Below are 22,566 nucleotides of genomic sequence, written 5' to 3'. Positions count from 1 at the left end.
TGCAGTACAGAAGAGATGTTTAATCTTCCAAGCCTTTCCCCTTTCCTCATGTCCCATCCTGATACATGAGTTGGGTATAATAAGCTACAACTTAACAACTTTGTTGTTGAAGTTGACCTTTATCTTGCAGCCCTAATGAAGTCTTTTGATGTGCTCCTAAGATACACAGCCTCCTTTTTAGCATTCTGTTTGCCTTGCCTCCTTTAACTGGTGGGCTCACAGAGAACGTAAGTTTTCATACAATGCCTCCCTTGGGTGCCAATTGTTCTTTTCTCCCATAGTTGCCCTTGAGTCATGCCGTTCTGAAACATCACCAGCCCACAAGCAGCCTGACAGTGGGAAATTAGGACAGCGTGTCTTTCACACCAATGATGAGCACACACATTTGGCCCTACATTATCATCACCACCGACAGGAGAAATACGGAAGCGGAGTGGGTAGAAAGAGATGAGGCTTGTATGTGTAGGGGAGATAATTAGGTAAAATACAATGGAGAGGGAACTACTGGTGTGACAGATAATGTGGAATCAAACTGCCACCCGAGCCCTTTGCGGTTCAATCCTCTCCTCCTGAAAGCAGCTGCTCTTAGCAAGAGTTTGAAAACCTTCCCCAGAAAACCAGGCATGTGTTCTCTATTAGTGATTTGCATTTAAAAAAAAAAAAAAGTGATTGGGAGCTACATACCCTGTAGGCACACTGAGCAAATTGGCCAGCCTAATTATTATTTTTTGGTATGTCTAATTAAATAGACAAAAGGCTCTCCCTTCACTCCCGCTGTCGGCACGAGCTCCAGTGGAATGTGCATAATGTCCCCTCATTTGCCCAAGCAGCTGAGCCTTTCCCTTTCCCTATAGGAGATCCACACTGACAACTGCCCATAGCTTACCCACACCTACTAAGACATGGAGCCAGATCTTCAGAGGGGAAGGAAAAGGGGGCAAATTGACCCTGTTCTGTTAAAAACCACTAGAAGATGCTGCCTTGTGTGACATGCTTTGTTGCAGATTAGAAAAGTGCTCTGTCCCTTGATTGAAGAACTTGCCACTGCAGAGGCTTTTGAACACTTTCTGCACACCGCTAGCAAACTCCCCTGAATTTACTTTATGGGGACTCCAGAAGTGCCATATTTATCCCTGGACTTTCGGGCACTTTTCCAGTATTCAGTTCTTGCCCTGCTTTGTAATTACACGGCACCGCAACTCTTCCTTACAGAGCCTCTGCCAACCTGCTGGTTTCACCACTCCGTGACACCAGCCCTCTAACTATGAGCTGTGTACAAAATCTTCCAATGACTTGAGTCACTGGAGAGTTTCAGCCTCACACTGATGCAGTCAAAGCATCTGGAATCCAAAGCTTTCAACTGAAAAAGAATACAATTTCAGGGCCTTTTATCTGCAGGACATTTTGCTCCTTTTCAGTAGCTCATGCTGGGGAATTTCCACTAATGTCAGCACAAAGATAGAGTCACATAAATGAAGAAAAGTTTATGTCTATGTTGAAAATTAAAGAGTTTTCATATAACGCATGGCCAAATCATCACTAGATGACAAAATCTATTCCCATGTTTCTATGATACCTAAGCACTACTGCTTTAACTGCATATATGGACAAAAGCCTCTAGTTTGTGTTGTTTTTTTTCAGCCAAGCAGATAGGTATAGAGAAGAATGAATGCCATTATATATATATAAATATATATATATATGTGTATATTTATATATACATAAATATGCAAATTTAAGAAAATAGAGTGCAAACTAGTCCTGCATAACTGATGATGTTACCCATTCTTAGTGAGCTCTGTATTTGATCTGACAAACAGGCCCCTCCCAAGCAAGTATGCTGTAGTACCACAAAATCAGTTGTGAAAGAAAGCCTGTAAGAAAAAAAGCAGAAAGAAACAAAAACCTGTCAGAAAGAAAACCTGTCAGAGGAAACACCTTATCACCAGTGATCAATGGAATGGTCACTTAGCAAAGCCTTCCAAATCCACTATGCAGAACGGAAAAGAGAAAGACCAGCTCCTTACTCCAGCTACATCTGTACAAATCCTGAATAACTCCCTTTTTCTGAGAGAAGCCTTCAGCTTCCACAACATGTTTATCCACATAAGCTGATGCAGGTGTAGAAAACTCTTAACAATTTACCTTGTCCATGACCAGAGTTGTTTCAGTTCAAGGAGAAACAACATGGTCAGATAAATCGTAAAATGTCTGCTTTATCCTAACCACATTAAACACCTCTGCAGCTCAGCAGAACATAGGTCTGAAAAACCTATGTTGCCGTCATTGCTGTTAAACTTTGTTAAGTCAGTGCCTGATGCTTCACTTCTTAACAAGGCAGTTATTTGTTTCCCAGGCAATCTCTGGCACCTGCCTGCCTTTTAAAATCAAATAATAATTGAATATGAGGAAAGCGAGACGAAGTAAAGGAGATTTAATAAAGAGAATCTTTGCTGCAGAGGGAATTTCTTTGGCAGTGATTACGTTACTAATTGATCAGCACATTGCCTGAGAGAAGCCAGAGACAACAATTATACTTAGCACTGTAGCTGAAAGCAATGCAGTCAACTACCTCCTCGGCTTTCGCTGTCCGCTGGTTTCACCTGGATCGGTCTATTCATCTGTAAGAGAAAACGAAGAGAGACAGATATTTAACAATGGAATTGAGCATTCATATATAGAGTCATGCATCATAGTAAGCACAAGAATACACTCCCTGAGGAGGGAAAAAAGCGATTAGTAAGCAAAGAAGTGACCACAGAGCACAGGCTGCCTGGGCAGCTTCTTGGTGTGAGGTAATTCAGTGCCACCCCATTTTCCTGACAGGCGCTCTGCTGAATCACACCAGGAGAGAGACTGACTCTTTTCACTTGGGTTGTGAAATTTTAAATGTAACTTTTAAAATTTCTAATAGTTTCTTCTGAAAAAGCTACTGTGTCAGAACAGAAGTAAATTTCACCTCAACCATTGGCTCAGGAGGTTTGGCTATGATTATCAGCAGTATGGGGGAATGGTACTTGGACCTAGTTTTCCCATGTCATGGAGGTGCTGGCCATTGAGACTTTCTTCAGAGGACAGGCACAGTAAGTTAGTCAAAATCTCCCTTTCCCTCTTTAGCTTTTTCAAATGTGTTTTTCCTTTCTTACATCAGAATATATGCGCATATACAAATCTTGCCATTGTGCTGAAAATATGATTTTTGTTCTCTAATTTATCCCTGTTGCTCTGTTCCTGTAAGAAAAACACTGACAACCAGCACTGTCTCCAGTGTTCAGTGAGGTGCAGAGCACAGCAGACTTCTCAGCCACTCTGACCCAGCACAGCTCCTGCCTGGCCACTCGGGCCTATCATGGTGCCTAGGAGCTGGGGTCTCAGCCCAGGCTGGGGAACACAGCTGCGTCTTTCCCTTGTGCAGGTCCGGTCCATAGCAAGGATGAACATATTCCGAGAGACACACAGATAGCACAGCACAGACAGGACACCTACACGTTCAGTCACACCAGCTGCCATCCAAGTGCTGCCTTCAGCCGTGCTTGCTCACAGGGCTCATGTAAACACAGACACAGATGATTGAGTCCCCTTCCTCCTTTATAGTGCTGGGGACAGAAGGTCACTGGTGCAGGCACACGGTTAGTGTGACTGGCCAGGTTTGGTTCCCATCACTGCCTCTCTTATTATCTTTTACGTTTTTATCTTAAAAAGTCTGAGTGCAAGAGAACTCCACATTAAAGGAGTTCTCTTACACCTAGAGCTACACAGCTTCTCCGGAGAAGTGGCAGTGGATGTTCATAAGCATCCTTACTGCTAGTGCCTATCTCAATGTCTGATGCAAGAGATTAGGATATTCCTCTGCTATTAATAGCTGGTGATACAGACTGGATCAGAAACAGCCAAGATTTCCATCTGAAAGCCCTTTCCTGACTCTTCCTCCATACCATATTAACATGGCAATGGGAATTTGCCAACCCACTGCTTCCCAATGAAGTCAGACCAAAAATTGGTTAAGTGTCACAGGATGCCTTTTCAAACCGCAAAGCAAACAAACAAACAGAAAGAAAGAAAGAAAAAAAAACAAAAGAGGCAAATGGAGGTTAAATAAAATGGAAACTCCCACTGGGATCCATGTTAGTTGCAGCAGGCCCAGTAAAGCTGTCTTAACTTCCAGTCCAGGCAGAGAGTAGAGGTGCTCAGAAGTGTACTATGCCTTGACTGCAAAGTACATTAACCATAGCCACCTCTGTGCTCTCTCAGAGTAGGGGTAAGAGGAATGGTCCTGATGGAACTTTGTGGGGGAGTCTGGGTTTGGCCTGAAAATGCAGGGATGACAATTTTTCTTCCTAATTCTTCTCAGTTTGAAGTAGGCATCAATCTGAATTATTCTCTTTTCTCTGGAAAACACTGGAAGCACTAATTTTTACCAACTATCAGTACAACAAGGGATTTGCAATCTTTTTAGTTGTGATGTCTGTATCTAGGCAGTACTACTATGTAACATGCAAAATATCTTATTATTCTATTCTAATTATTCTATCTCTATGCTTCTCTTCCAGTCTTTCTACTACCTTAGAATGAAGTAGAGGTGATTTTGCCCCTCTCTTCTTTGTGGCTAAATGCAGCTTGCCAACAAATCCGTTTCCTTTTTCTTCCCTCTTTTTTTTTTTCCTCATTTCTTTCTTTTTTCTTTTTTCTTTTCTTTTCTTTTTTTTTTTTCTTCTTTTTTTCTTGAAAGTAGTTCGTAATCATTTAGATTTATTCTAATTGCTCTGAACACATATTTGGTAATAAAAAGTCATCAAACTGGCTGACAAGTAGGTTAAGATGATGGAGAGCTTCGCAGATCTTTCTGCATTGTTGTCTCGAGAGGAAAATGTACTTAGCCATAAACTGACTACAGTTAGAATCACACTTGGAAAAAGATGGATCAGTGGCTTCAGACACTACTGAGCAAATTCTATTCTTCTATATGCCAGCATCATCTAGAAAATCCAGGCAGTTTAAGTGCTAAAAACTACAAAGTACTGCGTAAACCTCACATCAGCCCCTGATTCTGCAACTATAAAGGTCTGTCCCTCACACACAACTATCACAAGATATTAGCAGAGCCAGAAGCAATGTACTTGTCTTCAGCAGGATGGACGTCCTGCCATATCGCTCCTTTAACTACACTTCAGCACCTAGCTGTTGGAGGCACTTAAAGATCTATTAAACATATGAGGTCCCTGCTGCTCATTCAAAGACAGTAAGAACTTGCTTTCCAGACATTTGGAAAGAGAAGTGGTCACATAAGGTAGGAATTTGTAGGAGGTGTGCTAACAGCCACAAAATTCCCCATTGAATTCAAGTGATTGCCTTTGGAACAACTCTTCCTACTTGTGAAGAACTGGATGCGGTCAGTTCACAAAAGTCAGATGAGAACATCAAGTTTTTAGCAAAATGAGAAAAATAAATATTTAGGTAAATTGATAAATAAAAGGCTAGTGTCATTTAATGTGCACTCTGATTTATACACTTGACAATTTCTTTATAGACCAAAGAGAAAGTGCTGTATGCACACAGCCCATAACACAAATTGAGATCGTCTTGACATGAAAAATACCCATTATATGGAGAAACACTGAGAGGAAAATAATTAAGTTTCCTCCCTCCATAGATGGCACTTTCTTTCTTCTCCCTCTTTTCTTTTTTCTTTCCTTACACAGATACCGTGGGAGCAGGCAGATGGCATGGGGAACAGGGAAAGACTAAGTGGAAAAATAAAATGTACTTTCCCCAGTCTGGGAAGCACATGCTTAGAAAGGAATTCAGAGGTTCAAGCTCTCTGCTTATTCTTCAGCTGTGAACCGTCATTGTGCAAAGAAACAAATTTTTTTATTCGTAATTACAGTCCTCTGAAAAGTGTTTTCAGGAATAATGTTATGGATATCTCTAACTTCTTGTCCTGGTGGACCATGGGAGTGTGTCAGGTGGAAGAACAGTCCTATGGCAATCAACTGGGCTCACAACAGGAGGGAAATATTGGAGTAAATGAGATTGTATAATCATCTTTGCCTTGAACTAGAAAAGTCAGTGACCTCAAATTACTGTTTTCAGTTCCCTTATGAGGGAAGAACTCAGGTCAGTACACTAGAGATGGACAACATGCCTTGGTGAAGATGCCCCTTCCTGAAATTGTGAGGAGAACTTGAACCTAGAATTGATAAAGTTGCTTTTGAGTGAGTCAGCACATGAAGCTTTAAAAACATGTTATGATGCCCTAAGGCTCAGGAAATCCATGGCAGCTACTACTGTCCACCAATGAAACTTATCTTCTACATCTTTAAATGCCTCCAGTGTCATGAAATATATGCGCCAGTAGCTGCCAATACAGTCAGGAATTACATATTTTACACAAGCCTTCCTGCAGGAACTTGTAATTTTCATCAGAAGAACCCCAACCAGGCAAAGAAGAGGAAGAAACCTCATATTTAAGAAAAACAGAAAGGTGCTAATACCAATGCCAATCAGCAAATCCGATTAATGTCATGGGCAGCCACAAGGGATCATAGGAACTAGAGATTGGCTGTGAACTTTTAGTGATTCTTATCACTAAAAAGTCTTTAAGAGAGATTTGGCATTACAAGGAAAAAGAACTAGGTAGGCTAATCCAGTATTTAACTGACAAACGGACTGGACAAAATCTGGAAGGTCATCCCCAAGGAATTGTTACAGTTCTCTTTGCTGCAGTGGTCCTCCTTTCCTCTGCCCAAAGATGTTCTCTGTGGTCTCCTTTGAAATATGATCGTGAATTCTCATTCTAGATTATCCCTGTTGAGGAACATACTGTTTTAGTATCTATTAATCCGGCATGAGTTTATCTGCAGCCTTTCTCCTTCCTTGTAGGACATGACTGAAAATGTTCATGCTCTGTGTGAAACATGAGCATCTATCTATTTGAAGTGTTTATAAGATTCCCAACTTTATGGTCCCAGAATGCCCCATTCATGATGCAAAGGCCACTTTGGCCACAGTAATGATTTGAAAATGTCTCACTCAACATCACTGCTGGGATGTTGAGGGAAAAAGAGCCAGAAAATGTAATTTGAATTTCTGGTTACACACAAGAGACCCAGTTTTCAAAGAGGTGGCAAACAGCAGTGAAGAACCAGAGTTTTATTCACATTTACGTTATTCATGTGGCATCATGCAACCTCTGTGTCTCAGACTCCCTGTATCAGAAACTGTGGGTGCTGTATAACAGCAAAAATGTGAATCCATGCTATTGCAGAAAAAGCTGTGGGCCTTTCTTCCACAGAAGCCGTAAGTAATTAGTTTGACTGGGGAGTTAAAACTTCAGCTGCACTATGCTGCTTACTTTCCTTTCATTCTTTGCACCTTCATCTCTGCTGAAAACCATCCTTACTGTTGTTTTTGCACACCTTGGACAAAATTACTCTACTCGTTACACTTCATAACCTTCATTTTGTCTTTTCCTTCCCTTTGCCTAAAACCAACTCATTCAAATAATGCCAAATTCATCTTCCCCTATCAACTTGCCATTTGCCCCACCTACGCCCACCCCAATCCTCCCTGCAAGTGGAAACACGACATCATTTTTCATGTCCAATTACAGCCACCATGGTGCCACTGTTAAAAGACAGCGCAGGTACTCCTGTCAAAAAGGGTTTGAGTTACAAGAAGCGATGAATTACAGCAAGCCCTTTTTCAATTCTCTGCAGAAATGAAATGTCAGAGCTTGCTACTGTATTTTTCTCAGCACCATCAGCTACAGGCCTCTGCAGGAATTAGACAGGGGACAGACGCTTTTCTGTATCGTGATTTTTTTCCCCTAAGGTTGTCATTTTCTTCCCCACCAACCTTTTCGTGCTCCCCCTGGCTTTGATATTAATTTAGAGCAGGTAGAAGGATCATCTGCGAAAGAAGAGTAGGAAACAGAGACAGCTGATTTCTCACTGTCTCCATCTTTCTTCCTCTCGCTGCTCCTACTATCCTTCCCTTCCTTGTCTCACTTTTTCATTATTCATTAAATTACACAGGGTTTCTAGCCAGGACTAAGGCTCAATTAAGCTTGTTGACAGACAAACAGAACTGAAAACAATAAGAATGAAGGAAAATATTAAGAGTGGAGACTTGCCTTGAACAGATTCAAATGAGACCAGAGATAGGAAGGAAAACTGAGGAAGGAGCTGCTGAAGATTACTGGAATACCACTAAGAAATACCACTAATCATTAGGAAAATAATATCCTGTGCAGAAGAGAGCAGTGTTGGGCATTATCTGCTGGCTATGCTAAAGGAATAAGACTCTTCAGAAGACAAAAAAGTTATTCCAGAGGTTGTAGGATGCTTGAAACCATAGAAGATGACCACACTGATCATTTACATAATAATAATTTTTCCTCTCCCTCCTTACAGGCCTTAAGAAATGTGATTAACAGATAACAGATTGGGTGTATAACTGATTGGGTGTATGATTAGGCTTTGTATCAAAAACTGCAAGAGAAGGTAATCTGTTCTCCATGTTTACTCATGTTCCCAAAGAATCAGGCTGTTACAGTCTAGAAAGTAGAGAGTTAACATCTGACAAGGTCAGATTCCAGGTGTATACTGGCCTTCTGGATGAATTTGTTCGTACTATTATATCGGTGTCTTTCTCAGCTTTCTCTTCTGTAAAATGAAGGTAAGAACACCCCGATGTATCATGAAGGTTGTTGGTGAAAAAAAAATCTTTCTAAATGCTGGTGCTAAAAGCAAGTTCTGTAATTTACGTCTGAATGATGTGAGTAGCAATAATGGTGAATAAATAACTCTTCCTGCTCAACCACATTCTGTTGTGCTGGGTATTGTTCAGACATCAGTCCTCTAAATTAATGATGGAACACTCCTTTGGTCTGATGGCAACGGATGTGATGTTGATGGAAACTGTCAGTTCTTAGCAAATGCTTATTGGGCATTAATGTGTCTGTGTACCCAGTAGACGCTGGCTAGTCTCATAGATGACAATTTCATTCTAAAGTACCTTGATTGCTAAAGATGTCATGCATTTCTTGGTGATTCCATGACATAGCTCAGATGTTAATTGGAGGCATTAATTTGTTAGTAACTGCCCTGAAATTTCCTGAAAATATGTCTACTTCTTATCATTTCAGTGGAAAAGATCTTCCTGTTGAAAAATGCCACCAAAAATACCAAAAGTACACAACAGTAATCCCAGTGAAGTCTACACAGTTACTCTTGCGAGTAAAGGTATTGGCATGAATGCATTTTAAGAGTGGGTCATAACTTTTAGAGCACTGAACAAAATCTGCTGTGATTGAAGGCCCTAAGGAAATGCAAAGTATATTAGTGTCAAAGTTGGAAAGGCCAAGAAAATCACCTACAATTGGATTGTGTGTGTGTAATTGCAAAGTTCAAGTAAATCACTCTGTACCTTATTCTGAGTGACATAATTGAATTACAGTGATCTAAACTAAATTGCTATAAGACTGAATCCAAAGCAATCTCCTCTCTGAAGAAAAAAATAAACTCATGCCCCGGGTCCTCTGATCAGGGAAATTTCCATGAGAGTTACAGAATCAGAAAAGCTGCTTCAGCATAGGTCAGCTATACAGCCAGCCTTCTGTATTTCTGTATTTCATCTATAACACAAAAAGAAAATGCCTGTTCCCATGAGAACAGTGGTTAGTGCTATGGTTGCATGAAATGCCATGTGAGTACACCTTCAGTATACTTCTGTGTGGGCAGCATAAACTGATACAATGCTGGATTAATGGCAGAGTAGGGGGAGTAAACCTTTAAGAAAGTTTGGCAAAAAAAAAATCACAGTGGCTTAATGAACTGTAGTAATGAACTGTACCTGGAATACAGAAGCCCCATTTTGTGAGGCTTCATCCAGACCTGGGCACTCAGCATAAGAAAGATGTGGAACTCTTGGAATGGGTCTAGAAGAGGGCCACCAAGATGATCAGTGAGCTGGAGCATCTCTCCTATAAGGAAAGGTTGAGGGAACTGGGCTCATTTAGCTTGGAAAAGGGAAGACTCCAAGGCGACCTCATTGTGGCTTTCCAGTACTTGAAGAGAGTGTAGAAAGAGGAGGGGGAAATGGCTGTTTACGAGGGTGGATAGCAATAGGATAAGGGAGAATGGTTTTAAACTGAGATGGGAGATTTAGGTTAGAAATTAGGAGGAAGTTTTTCACACAGGGGTAGTGATGCACTGGAACAGGTTGCCCAAGGAGGTTGAGGATGCCCCATCCCTTGAGGCATTCAAGGCCAGGCTGGATGTGGCTCTGGGCAGCCTGGTCTGGATGTTGGCAACCCTGCACATGGCAAGGGGGTTGAAACTAGACAATTATTATGGTCCTTTTCAATCCAGACCATTCTATGAGTTTGTGATTCTATGATTCTACTGACTCTATTCCAAACCTTATATAGCTAGTGGGCTTTCAATTCCTTCCCACCATGTTCTTCTCTGCCTGACCAGATTTGTGTCATAGGCATGTACATAAATAGACGAGAAGACCTGAAATAGGCATGTATGAGGTATGAAAAAAATATCTTGAAGGGTCTAACCTTTACAAATCAGTCAGTGCTCTGGTGCCTACCCCCGAGAATGATTGCTACTGGCCATCCCTGCACTCAGAGTATTTTCTATATATCATATAAAACACATTACAAACCATCCATCTAACTATCGATCCATCTTTCCACTTGTCTTCTGTATATAGATGAACCCAGAGGGGGCTTAAGTTCACATTCACATGCAGAGCCTATAGCTTTGAATCCAAAACTTCCTCACTGCAAAACAGTTTGGGCTTGATTTTGAAGAAACAGCTGATTTTGTTAATAACAAAATAATGACTTTCCAATTCCACAGATCTGTAGGTTTGTTCCTGAGGAAGCTGAGCACGTGGTGACACTGTAAGTGTCTCTGGTTTTGAAAGAAGTGACTAAGTCTAGAGGGATTTATGGACCTCTGTGCTTTGTCCAGCCACCCACTGCTCTGCAGGCTTGAGGACAGTAAGAGGAACAAATCACAGGATGCTTGGAACAACAAAACCTTATTATTCAAAGCAAGAGAGGCAGCAGGCTTGTTTTTTGAGCACTGTTTCATATGCAAAACTGCATGTGAAAAAGGCAAGCAGGAGGTCTCCTTAGAGCTGTAGGCAGCTACACAGTTAGACAGGCCTGGAAAGAAAGGGGCCTGAATTATGTTGACTTGTAGCCGCATGCACAATGACTAGTAGGAACTTGAAGGTATTTTTGGTTTGGAAAATGTTTCTGCACTCCATATATCCATGAGGTCAGTCCATGTGGAGTGAGCATATTCAAGAATGTACCAGGTGATGCTAAGCAATAGGTAAGGGCCTTTTTATCTGATGATCCTGACAACTGAGGTGTAAGTCTGAAAGAGGAGCTCTTTTCATAAAATCTTTCCTGCAGCTACCACAAACAATCAGAATTGAAAATCTGCTAATAAACACATCAAATTCTGATACAAAACTACGTCTTTTGCTGCCCTTTCCTCACGTCTTCCCAAATACTAATGGGAATAAGCTTTCTGTACTGTTACCTCTCCTCTAATTTCTCACTTGAGTTTATTTCAAGATAATTTATATCCAATTTTAAAATGTGCCCAAATGAACTTTTATCTAAAATGATATTCTCTATCAGGGGCATTTTCTATTAGCTAGTTCTGCATGCATTTAGTAGAGAAATCACATTGTCTTTTAGCCTAGATATTGTGATCCCATCTCTTTCATGGCAAAGCATCGACTTAATCCACTTATATGAAAGTAGCCCATAAAGATATGACCAAGATAGCCTTAAACCAGACAGCATGGCTAAGAAATAACAATATATAGATGGTGGCATAGAACTTAAATGAATGCTGGGGGTCCTTGATCATTTTTGATGTGTGTGCTCAACTCAGGTGTTTGCAGTCTGTGCCTAAACTGCCTAGTTTAAAGTTTGCTCTCAGACCTTTTCTGTGAATTGTCTCACAGATGCTTTTGGTGTTGATCTGCTCTAAAGATTCCCAGCATTGACTGCAGCTGGTAATCAGTCAGGCAGAGGCACAGCGAGGAGGAAGCTCAGGAGCTGCCTGGGTGAATAAGCATAGATATGGGGAAAGGATAGGGTGTTCACCACATATGGGACACGTGGAACAGACAATCAAGCCAGAGAGACAGATGTACTACTCAAGGCATTATGGACATAACCCCTGCCCTCTCACTTAGAGATGAACATCTGTTCTCCTCTTTTCTTTATCCCAAGCTCATGACCTCTGGCTGTTGGCACTTCCCTGCTGTGCTCTTCATTCTCTAAGCTTTATCTCTACTGAAGCAAGACCCAAATGCTGACTTTGCCAATAATGGTTGCTTGGCTTGCCTTTTCAGATTTTAGGCAAGGCCAAGCTCCCATTGACTTCAGTGCTTTGGGTTCAAAAGGAGCTTGGCCACCATCCATCCAAGTAGATTAGGCCTTCTGTGCTTGTGGCTTTGTATGCCTGGCCACAAAGATAAGAACCACAGCCAGCCCTCTTGCCCATGGAGAAATTTTTTCCACAGCAGTGCCATTTAACAAACTGAGTAAGCAGTGTAAATTAACTCTCAGCTTTCACCCATTGCCAGATTCATGAAATAAAGGCACTCTCACAGATGTAGTTGTGCAGGTGGCCTCAAGGCCTGTATTCAAGCACAGTGTCTCCAGGAAATGAAACCCTTAACTGGGTTAAGGCTGCAAGCAGTGTTGTCTTTCATACTGGACTGGCTCTGGTCTGAGCCAGGAGCATATCTTCTCCCAGCACAGATCCTACTTTCAAGAGTGTTCATGCCCTTCTGGATATACTAATTTCCCGTCCCAAGGATTAACTTCAAACATGACAAAGCTTGCCATAGGAGAGCAGGTAGCTGTCTGCACTCTAGGAAGGCTAAACCTAAACCTGTGTCATATAGATCTTTGAGGCATTTCTGAAGCACAGGAGCTTCTTTTGTAAGGCATGTCTCCATCAAGATTCAGGTGGTACAGCACTCAGTTCTATCAGTTTGCAAAAATCATTATTTTATGATAACCTGAAATAAGCCTTGTTCAAACACAAGGAAAAAACAAAACAAAACAACCCCCCCAAAAAACAACAACAACAACAACAAAACACCACAAACAAAAAACAGTAGCCATGCCACCTTCTCTACTGGTTTGTCTAAACCACACCTCTAAACCACATTAGATGTGTGAAAGCCTTTCCTAAAGATAAATCTCTTAGCTGTGTGCTGGATCAGGGCTGCAGTTCCCGGAGGAGCATGCAAAAGAAATAAAAAACTAATAATAGTAATAATAATAATAACAGCAAGCAAGGAAAGACACACTAAAAGAATATCCTTATCTTGACAGTGCTCCTTTAAAGAAAATCTTCTGTGAAGGGGCTTAGAGAGCTAAATTTTGCTTCAGCACTCTTTCACAGAGAGGAAATACTTTCTGGAAGGAGATTTTAAACCCATCCAGCCACCCAATTAGCCCTCTATTTTTTCCTAGTAGTGAATGAATGAATAAGTGCTAACAGAAACCTTGTAAGTATTAGTACAGCCATCAAAAAGAAGAGAAAGCAAAAATTCTTAGTCCCCTAAACACTTCCTGTATTAGGAGAAGCATAGAAAGATTTGGAAAAAGAAATCCTCTGCCTGACACAAAACTACCTTTTTTTCTGGATTCTCAGGCCTCCGAGTTTCCATGTACATTTCAGCCAATGCAGAATCAGGATCTCTGACTTGAGAGGAGCTGCCCCTCACCCCCACCTATGTATAACTGGTATCATCTGGTCCTATGTTTTGACAATTATCTATAACATAATTACTAGACTGATGAGTATTGCTGATTAATTATGCCACCCTTCAAAGTTGATCTGGGTACTTACAATAAACAAATATCCTGGTTGGGCAACAAAGGTGATTTTCTGTGCCTGTTCCAGCCAGCAAAGGCTAGTAATTTCATCCCACCAGGCAGGGATGTGGTTGGAGACTTGCAGCACTGCTTCTGCTCTGGTTTCCAACCACACCCTGGTTTCCCCCTCCCGAATGACAAATATTTCCTCTTTGTTGAGAGCTATCCAACAAGAGCGATGTCTGATACTAATGCATCACTGATGCTTTCTTCCTCTAATTATGCTCAAACATTGCCTTTCTTTTTCTCTCTGAACAACTACTTCATCTTCTTCTTTTTTTTTTTTCTTTTTCTTTTGCATCAACATGTACCAAAGCATTAAACAAGACATTCCATTAATTTCTTCATCATCATAACTTAAGCCTGGGACATACCCTTTAAATATTCATTCAGCTATGAAAACTGGGCATTAAAATTTTAATAATGTCAAGCTCATTTGAACTGAGCTCCTGAGGGACTATTACGATACAATTAGAATAAATATGATGATTGATTTGGTGTAAAGGTTCACCTGTCCACATCTGTTAGTGGCCGGAATCAGCAAGCCACCTCTGGCATCCTAGCCGATAGCTCCAGGTTATTTACACCCTCCTTCCTCACCCCCATTGACTTTTCACTTGTCTGCAAGCTCAACCCCCCAACTTTCTTGCATTGTGTATTCTGCTGGGGTAAGGTTGGAAGAGGCAAACTGGAGAGACCTCACTGAGAAGAGACAACTCGGGCAACTGGCCTTTCCTCCCCCTCCTCTCCTTGTGCTGTGGCATTTGATTAAAGACAGCGTTGATCAGAGCCACTAGAAGTTCAGCCATAAACTTTCCAGCAGTATTAGCCATTAACCTTTTTACAGTATGTGTCTGAACTCCCAGGGTCTGATTCTTCTGCGTGGATAAGGAGCAAGTCTACACAATGCTGACATGTTTGAACCAACGTAGAGGAGAGCTAGGCTTGCTGCTTTCTAGCAGCGTCCTTCAAAATCACAGCAAAGAAATACTCTCAAGATGTGACACATAGAATAAAAAAAAAGCACAGTGAGGGAAACCAAGCAAGAAATCATGCTACTTAGGAACCTTCTGTTTCAAACACAGGATGTTCTCAAATATCCAGACAGATAATTAAAAGATTTTCATTCCTGGGTGGGTGTTGAGTATATTTGAAAATTTGGTCCAGACTGCACAGTCTGTGCCTGCAGTGTGAATTAGGTGCTAGATGGTATAAGTGCAAAATGAGAGAAGTCAGAACCATGACCATAAAAATGAGCAGTGTTTTGTTTTCTTTTTTAATATCATCTATTTTAAATAAACTCATTGATTCTTTGAACTGGGGTGTGATGAAAACCTTTCTGTACTTAAAGTAACCTTGGTCAAGCATGTAGCAGGGGGATTGAAACTAGATGATCATTGTGGTTCTTTTCAACCCAGGTCATTCTATGATTAATTCTATGATTCTAGCCTTAACTCTCTCCCCTATTAAAGCTTTTGAGGCTTTAACATCAGTATCCTGATGTATGGTGCTTTCCCTAAATCCTCAGCTTCTGGACCCTTGCAATTTTTAAACACAAATTTTAATACCAGAATAAAAGAAAATTCTTAGCGCTCAAAACAGGGCTAAAAGAAAATGAATACACAGAAATAAAATCTGTAATTTATATTACCATATCATGTATGATTGCTTGAGATAATTTATGATTGATATATCTTTACAGAAGACAGTATTAATTATTAGAAGCATTATTTGATTTTTATTCTTTTGGGCTGTTTCTCTCCTATCTGCTCTTTGCTTAAAGAGAATACTGACTCTAAATCTGTCACTTTCTTTTTCAAATTCAAATCAAGTCCAGTTCCCGATTCTCTGCATTTTCTTTCCTTCTGCATTATTTACTTTTCTAAAAGAATAAAAATATGTAAAGCTGTCCCAAAACCCCAAAACCACCTTTGATTAAATTTAATAGAAAGAAAATTTGTATACATATGCATGTCTTCAGACTAATCCTTAAACTTAGCATCTGCTTTTACTACCAGCAGCCCATTGTTGTTTTGCTGTGATGGATCTAGCACTTTAGTTAGGCTACTTACCAAGGAAAGATAATTCTTCGTAACAGTTATGATCATTTGAGATCGAGGTCTGTTTTTAGTGCTTAATATTGCTTTCCAATATTTGCTTTGTTACCAAGATCTTTTTAACTATAATTCTTGAGTCTTTCATACAAATGACGTTTGCCATCTAAACACCCTTACTCTTCTAATCTCTGCGTGAAAAAATGTATTTAGTCAATGAGGGGAGTGTAGGTCAAGTTAGATGACCATCCTTGTTATTTGTTATCAGACAACATAGCTTAGGTGACAAAGTAGAACTGGTGAGTGTTTCTAACCTGATAACATAAGGTAAAATTTCCTGGGTTAAGACTTCCATGGCCAATAGGCCATGAGCTGGTGCTGGCTTTTTAAGCCATGCCCATTAGATTCCTGAAAGGGTCCACAAGAACAAGATGTCAGTCCCTGCTAGTAAAACAGGCTGTTATCAAAGGTGATTGAGTGTAATGGGTGCACCCTACTCAGGTACAATTTCTATGTCTTTCTGGGGCCCCCTCCCAACCCCAAAGAAGAGGTGATTTAAAATAAACTCAGCCCACTGCACACTAAGATACGGAGACCAGAAAGGGAGTAAATGGTCACTTGATGTTTTCTCAGAGGGAAAGGAGCAATTTGGAAAGTCTGAACCGTGCTTGCTGTGAATGCAAAGTGTGAAAAGATTCAGTCTTGAACTCCTTTTTCAAGTCTATTATCTATCATCTTCTTCCCCACTTAGTTTCTCTGTGGAAAAGGGGTTTAGACAGTAATCTTTACCTTCAGGGCCCATTGTGAGGATTAATTAGATATTATTCCTACAAAACTGTGAAGTTTTAAAATGCTATATAAGCTCTCAGTGTTATTATAACGTGCCATACTCTGCATAACGTATACCTTCGCAATATTACCCCTTGGTTGTTCAAGACTACAGAACTGCTGCTTCTAATTGAGTTAATGGCTTCATAGGTTGGTAATTTAATAAAACAGACTGCTTAAACCAGCAAAGTTTTGATTAAATGGTGTGTGTGCAAAGGGGAATTTATATTTGTTAGAGGCTCCATGAATCCACAGAATCAAGGCACAGATAATGCCTGTATAATAGTCAATTATACAGGGAGGAAAGAAGGACAAAGCTGGAAGCCATCTTGGACATCAGGGTCATGTACTGCTGTAGTCAGATATTTTAGGCTGGTCTCAGGAGTATGCACCAGTAAGTGATAGGGTGCAAATACAGATCAGACACTGCACTTCTCCTGCCTCCCTCCTCCTTTATTTTTTTTGAGTCAGGGAAGCTCTACTGCAGCTATCATGACTGTAGAGAGAACTGAACTGCTTCTTTCCATCTGGACTTGCACACACACAGACACACACATACAGGGTTAGCTGTAATGCCATAAGGAGAGCAGAAAATATGGGGAAAAGTCCTATTTACTTATGAGACAACTTTTCTTTCACTTAAATCAGAGACATCTCATGAAATTGCCTTCCTGAAGTAAATATCCAGCCTTGACCATGCAGAGAAATAGACTGCTTAGCGACCTCCAGAGGGAGCTCTTGGCTGCCTGAACTAAGATATTTAAACCAGACGGACCCAATTTCCTAGATGGAGAATGAAGGATTTTCTCCAGAAAGCCTGCTTTGTTAGGTAGTTACAATGAAGTTAGTTGCTATAACACAAAGGCTGCATTGAATCTTTGCCTCCAGCAAATGCTGGCCACAGGAATTTTGGACACTGAGAATAGCTGCAGTGGCTTCTTCTGTCTCCTGGAGCTGGTAGGGAAAGTCTACTCTGAACTTTAGGGAATAAGGGAATTAATTCCTCCATCTTGGCACTTTCATGTGCTGTAAATATCAACTCATAGCTACATCTACACCAGCACCACTGTGAGTTAAAAATTTTTTTCTTGTATCATCTCTCCAGAGCTCCAACTTAGGCTTATATAAAATCACAGTGATCCTTTCTTTTGTGTCCTATATCCCTCTGACCCCAGAGAACAAAGGCACAGCTAGCCTGGCTATTTCGTGTATAAAGAGCAGCACCCACAAAGATAATGAGAGGTTTTCACATCTATTTGCTGAGCACTGGTAGATCATCAAGAACAGGTTCAAGCCGCAAAGTTTCATCTGTCAAAAGTCAAGCACAAACTTTCCAAGCTAAAGGCCAGCCACAAAATTCAGATCCTGATCAAGCACAGCCAGCTTAGGAGGACATTTGGCAGTTGTGGTGTAGGCTGGGCTCATATCTCATTCAGAAATCTGGCTCAATTAAACAGTTACTCACTGACATCTTTATCTGACCCAGCCAAGCTCACCAGCATGGACATCTGCATTTCTGCAGGGCTCCATTCAGACATGGAAAGCTGGTGAGGTCCCATGTGGAAATGGGAATGCTTGGCCTTGCATATTCAGCTGGAGGCTGAGGGTCTCAGGCAGGCTCACTGGCAGGAAGAGCAGTATTTTGTGTCTGCAAAGGAGCCAACATTGTTTGCACTTTGTGGGGAGAGAGCTGGCTCAGCAGAACAAACAAATATTAGAAGAGTGAGAAGTATGACATCAAAACTGGACAATTTTCTTTCTCACTAAATGTGCTGGACAACAAGTTATTGGCACTGATACTTGTTAGTCTCTAGTCTAACTTAAGGTGGGGTCAGGCTGCTTGATGAAAATTGTCCTCCTCCCTGTTAAAAACTGTGAACTTTACTGAAGTTCAGCTTGTTGTGAAGCTTTGAAAAAAGACTCAGGACAATTATTTTGCTGCTCCAGGTGCTGTGTTCATTCCCCATAGGAGTCTTACTAAAGCATCATCAGAAATGTGACTTCGATTAACAGTAATATCATGCTGGGCCAAAATGCCCTTCTTCCCCCTGTGACAAGCTCACTTGAACCAGTACCAGACAAAGAGAATTCAAGATTCAGCTCCTCCATGTGAGGTGGTGTGTGTGTGTGCATGTGTGTGTTTTAACTAAATCATTTATGGTCAATAATGCCAGGTTATTATAGGTCAATAACTTTCAATTATTCACTAGCCTTGCTGTGCTCCCACTGTCAGGCAGCACACCAGCATGTTGGCTCTCGAGAAGCAAAAAGCTCATGATGAGAGCTTTGGAAAAGCAAGCACGAACACAGCTTGAGCAGAGGAAGAGAAAGCAGAGAAGAGGGAGAGTGTGAAAAGTCTTAGTTGCTCACAGGAGTATCTTGGGGAAAATTTGTGACATACTCTATCTTTCTCGTGCTTGCATGCACAGTCGGCCCCATCTTTATTCCTGGATCTCATATGGTTGAATGCAAGGGAGCCCAGATCCCAGGGATGCATAACCACAGAAGGGGTCTTGAGCTACCACTGCCTTTCATCAAGGCCTACAAGCTTGGGCTTAATGCCACAGTAGCCTGGGGGCTGTGTAGGAATTTGTGCATGGACAGTTAATAGTCATGGTTATCTGCTCTGTATTGGGTTCACAAGAGGAGATGAGTATCAGCTTTGTTCAAATATTAATGAAGAAACAAAAATGTAAAAATAAAAAATTGCAGAGCATGAAAATGAGAGTGCTGCTCCCAACAAAATTTTTGGGACAGCAAGATAGGGCACTGGATCTGTGGGATGAACTCGTTTCTTGTGAAGGGCAAGCAGCGGAAAATGAGCTTCTGTCTGGGAAGGGGAAGCACAGCATCTGTCAAAGACAAGGAGGGGACACAAAGAAGAATAATTCTGTGTTTCTGTAGAAAATTGGGTAACTACACTATCTGCCTGGAAGGCTCTTTTTTTGAGCAGCGTGTTGACACTACTTCCACCTGCTTCCTCTATGAAGCAGACCGGCATTGACAACAGCTGTGTAAAGAGAGAGTCAGCTTGGGGAAAAGCATCACCTTCCCTGCTGTCTGAGTCAGTGGCCACTGCTGCAGGTAACATCCCTGACAGCCATGGCTTTGTTGACTCCTGCATCTGCAGAGCTGCCATGGGTGATGAGGAGTTAACGGGAGCTCAGAAGAGCTGGTCCATTTTGAATGTGAATAATGGGAATACTCTCCTTCAATCGTGTATTCAGCACAGGGATGTACAGAGGTATAAAGTTAATCACTAGCTGGGCCACCCCTATTTCCAGAAAAAGAACTTTAATACCTCCTTTATCCAATGAAGTACCATTGTTATACCTGCATATTATGAAGGGTTTATTAAACCGGTGATAATCTATTCAAGATAAAGTGATCTGTATGGCCAACTGAGCACAGATCAGACAGAATGATGGGAGGTTATTGTTAAAATATGCAAATTCACATCCTATTGAAATGCAAACCCTCCAGATAAGATTTTTTAATAAATCTGGTCTTTTTTCACTGCATGAAGGTAACCTAATGTTTATTGACTTCAAGACCATATAATGGAACGTAATATCTATTAGTCAGATCCTTGCCTCTCGATTACTGGAGGTACATGTTCTGGCTCCTGAAGAATTTTTGTTTTATGGTTTGGTACAAAAGAAAAGAGATTAAAAACCCCGAAATTAATTAACTTCCCTCTACTCAACACCCCCCTTCGTCTTCAACTGCTGTCATTAGTTACCCAAGTAAAAGGAAGCAGTACCCATCAGCTGAGAAACTGTCCACTGCTTTCAGTGTTACAAAAAACAGCCAAAAGGATAAATTCTGCAAGCACTGAGCAGTTCTGTATGGCAAAGGAAAGAAATCAAGACTTTTGAATGTCTTGTCCTACCAGGGAAGTTTGTGTGAAGTTTTATCTTACCTTCCTTTAAAAATGGGATTGTGAATAGCTTGACCTGACTTGTAGGTGTGCGGGTTTCTGGTCTGTTTAATGCATGTATTCAGCATGTTTTTTTTTTTAATCTGAGGGGGAGAGGTGGCTACAAAACCAGATACGGTCCCAGATACCGAAGCAGCTGCTGAAATAAAGGCTTTTACTTTAGTGAAATACCAGAACTGCAATAGCAAAAGTTAAGCACCCATTTCTGCTTAAAGGTCGCTTCTTTAAAATCTACATGCTGATACAGATTGACTCGAGACTCAGTGTGCCTCATGGAGGTGGCAGGTTTGTTTCGCATCCCAGAATAAAGGTCAGCAGAGTGAGGGCAGCTTGAAATACAGCTTCCCAGCTCCTTGGAAAAGCCTTTTCCAGCTGTTTTGAGGTGAAATAGGGATTGCAGTCATGTCTAAGGGTTCAGCAGACAACTGAAGCTGAGCAAGGGAATATGTGCAAGTAGTTGCCGTGCACTGAGATACCTGCAGCAGCTGCATGTTTTCTAACCCACACTAACCTGTACAGACAGGGCTGTGCAACAGCCTGAGGACAGACCCTTCACGTACAGATGAAAACTTTTACAAATTCGTTCTTCTCTCTCACAGCAGACCTCTGGCTTCTATCACAGCTTAAGAGTAACCAAAGTTAAACCCTTCCAGACATCTTGCAGGTTAGGCTGATGGGGATGTGCTGCCTGCCTGTGTGCCTGTGGTGAGAGCTGCACTTTCTATCTTCATCCCACACCACTGCCAAAACATGGCCTCTCTGCCCAGGTACCCTTCTCATCAGTCACTTTACTAGGTATACCACCAGTTACAAATTAGCACTTAATCAAGATAAATCCCATAGGAAGGATATGGATAATATGCAATGCATTAAGCCTGCAAATTAAGATGGTCTGATTTAGCCCTGGCTTTAAAACTCCTCGGCTTGCATTAGGACTAATGATGAATGGATGTACGTCCCTAGTTGGACAGGAGCTCTGTCAGGGCACAGCTGCCCAGCAGTGACAAAGTGAGTGCAGAGCAAGTACTCTGCTCAATGTTCATTAGGGCCTTCCACACTCTCCCTGCTTGGGAATGTGCTTTTCCTTGCCATGGATAGTTGTAATAGTGACACTTCTCCAGGATCTATTGACTAAATGGTCCTGGAGTTCATTAACAAAAGCAATCTGGGGGCATAGGTACCTGTGCTATTTGTCCATTGACTGGAGTAAAGAAACTGAGTCATTCAGGGAAATATTTGGCATGAAGGGAAATATCTGCCTGACCTGCATCACATCCAGTGATTTCAGTGCACTTTCAGACACTCTCCATTGCACTCTTGCTCTTCTGCCAGCCAGCTGCAGGGATGTTGGTACCATTTTGGCTCATGAAGCATGGCCCAAGTTACAGCTCAATGACCTGAACTCTCATAGCAGATCAGTGGAGGGGAAGTGAGAGAAAACTCTCCCATTCCATTCCCCAGACTGCAGAATGAGTGATGCAATAGGATGATGCTCAGTTCTCTGTTCTCTGTGTGTAAATACAGGTATTCCTAATGAGCATCCTTCTCCATGCTACATCATACATTGCAAACATGCAGTCAGAGAATGCTTCTATGACTGTGTGAGAATCACAGAGCTCTGGCAAGCATCTTTTCCTGCCTCAGTTCCTGTAAGACCACAGAAAAAGCCTTTCATCTATTACATGCGGTTCAGATTGTATTCTCTGAGTGAAGTCAGGAAGGAAGAAAACCTCTTAGCAGCACTCGCACACCCAGGTCAGGGTCCACTTGGATCGGTATATGCCAAGATTGAATTCTGTAGAGTGCAAGGG

The 22,566-nt window shown here is 41.4% G+C and overlaps 1 protein-coding gene across 11 annotated transcripts in view; it reads right to left on the bottom strand.

Annotated features, from left to right (window-relative positions):
- Positions 1-22,566, bottom strand: part of CELF4 (CUGBP Elav-like family member 4) — a 715,283-nt gene that overhangs the window by 308,008 nt on the left and 384,709 nt on the right. For all 11 annotated transcript variants that reach the window (XR_007373866.1, XM_048930944.1, XM_048930945.1 and 8 more), the window contains exon 3: positions 2,573-2,621. Coding sequence is in view for 10 of the 11 variants with exons in the window: in XM_048930944.1 (XP_048786901.1) it covers positions 2,573-2,621 (49 nt within the window). In the remaining variant the exon portion in view is untranslated. The remainder of the gene's footprint in view (positions 1-2,572; positions 2,622-22,566) is intronic.

Source organism: Lagopus muta, chromosome Z, assembly GCF_023343835.1.
Source record: "Lagopus muta isolate bLagMut1 chromosome Z, bLagMut1 primary, whole genome shotgun sequence".
Classification (NCBI taxonomy): Eukaryota; Metazoa; Chordata; class Aves; order Galliformes; family Phasianidae; genus Lagopus; species Lagopus muta.
This window is presented reverse-complemented; position numbering and strand designations above follow the sequence as displayed.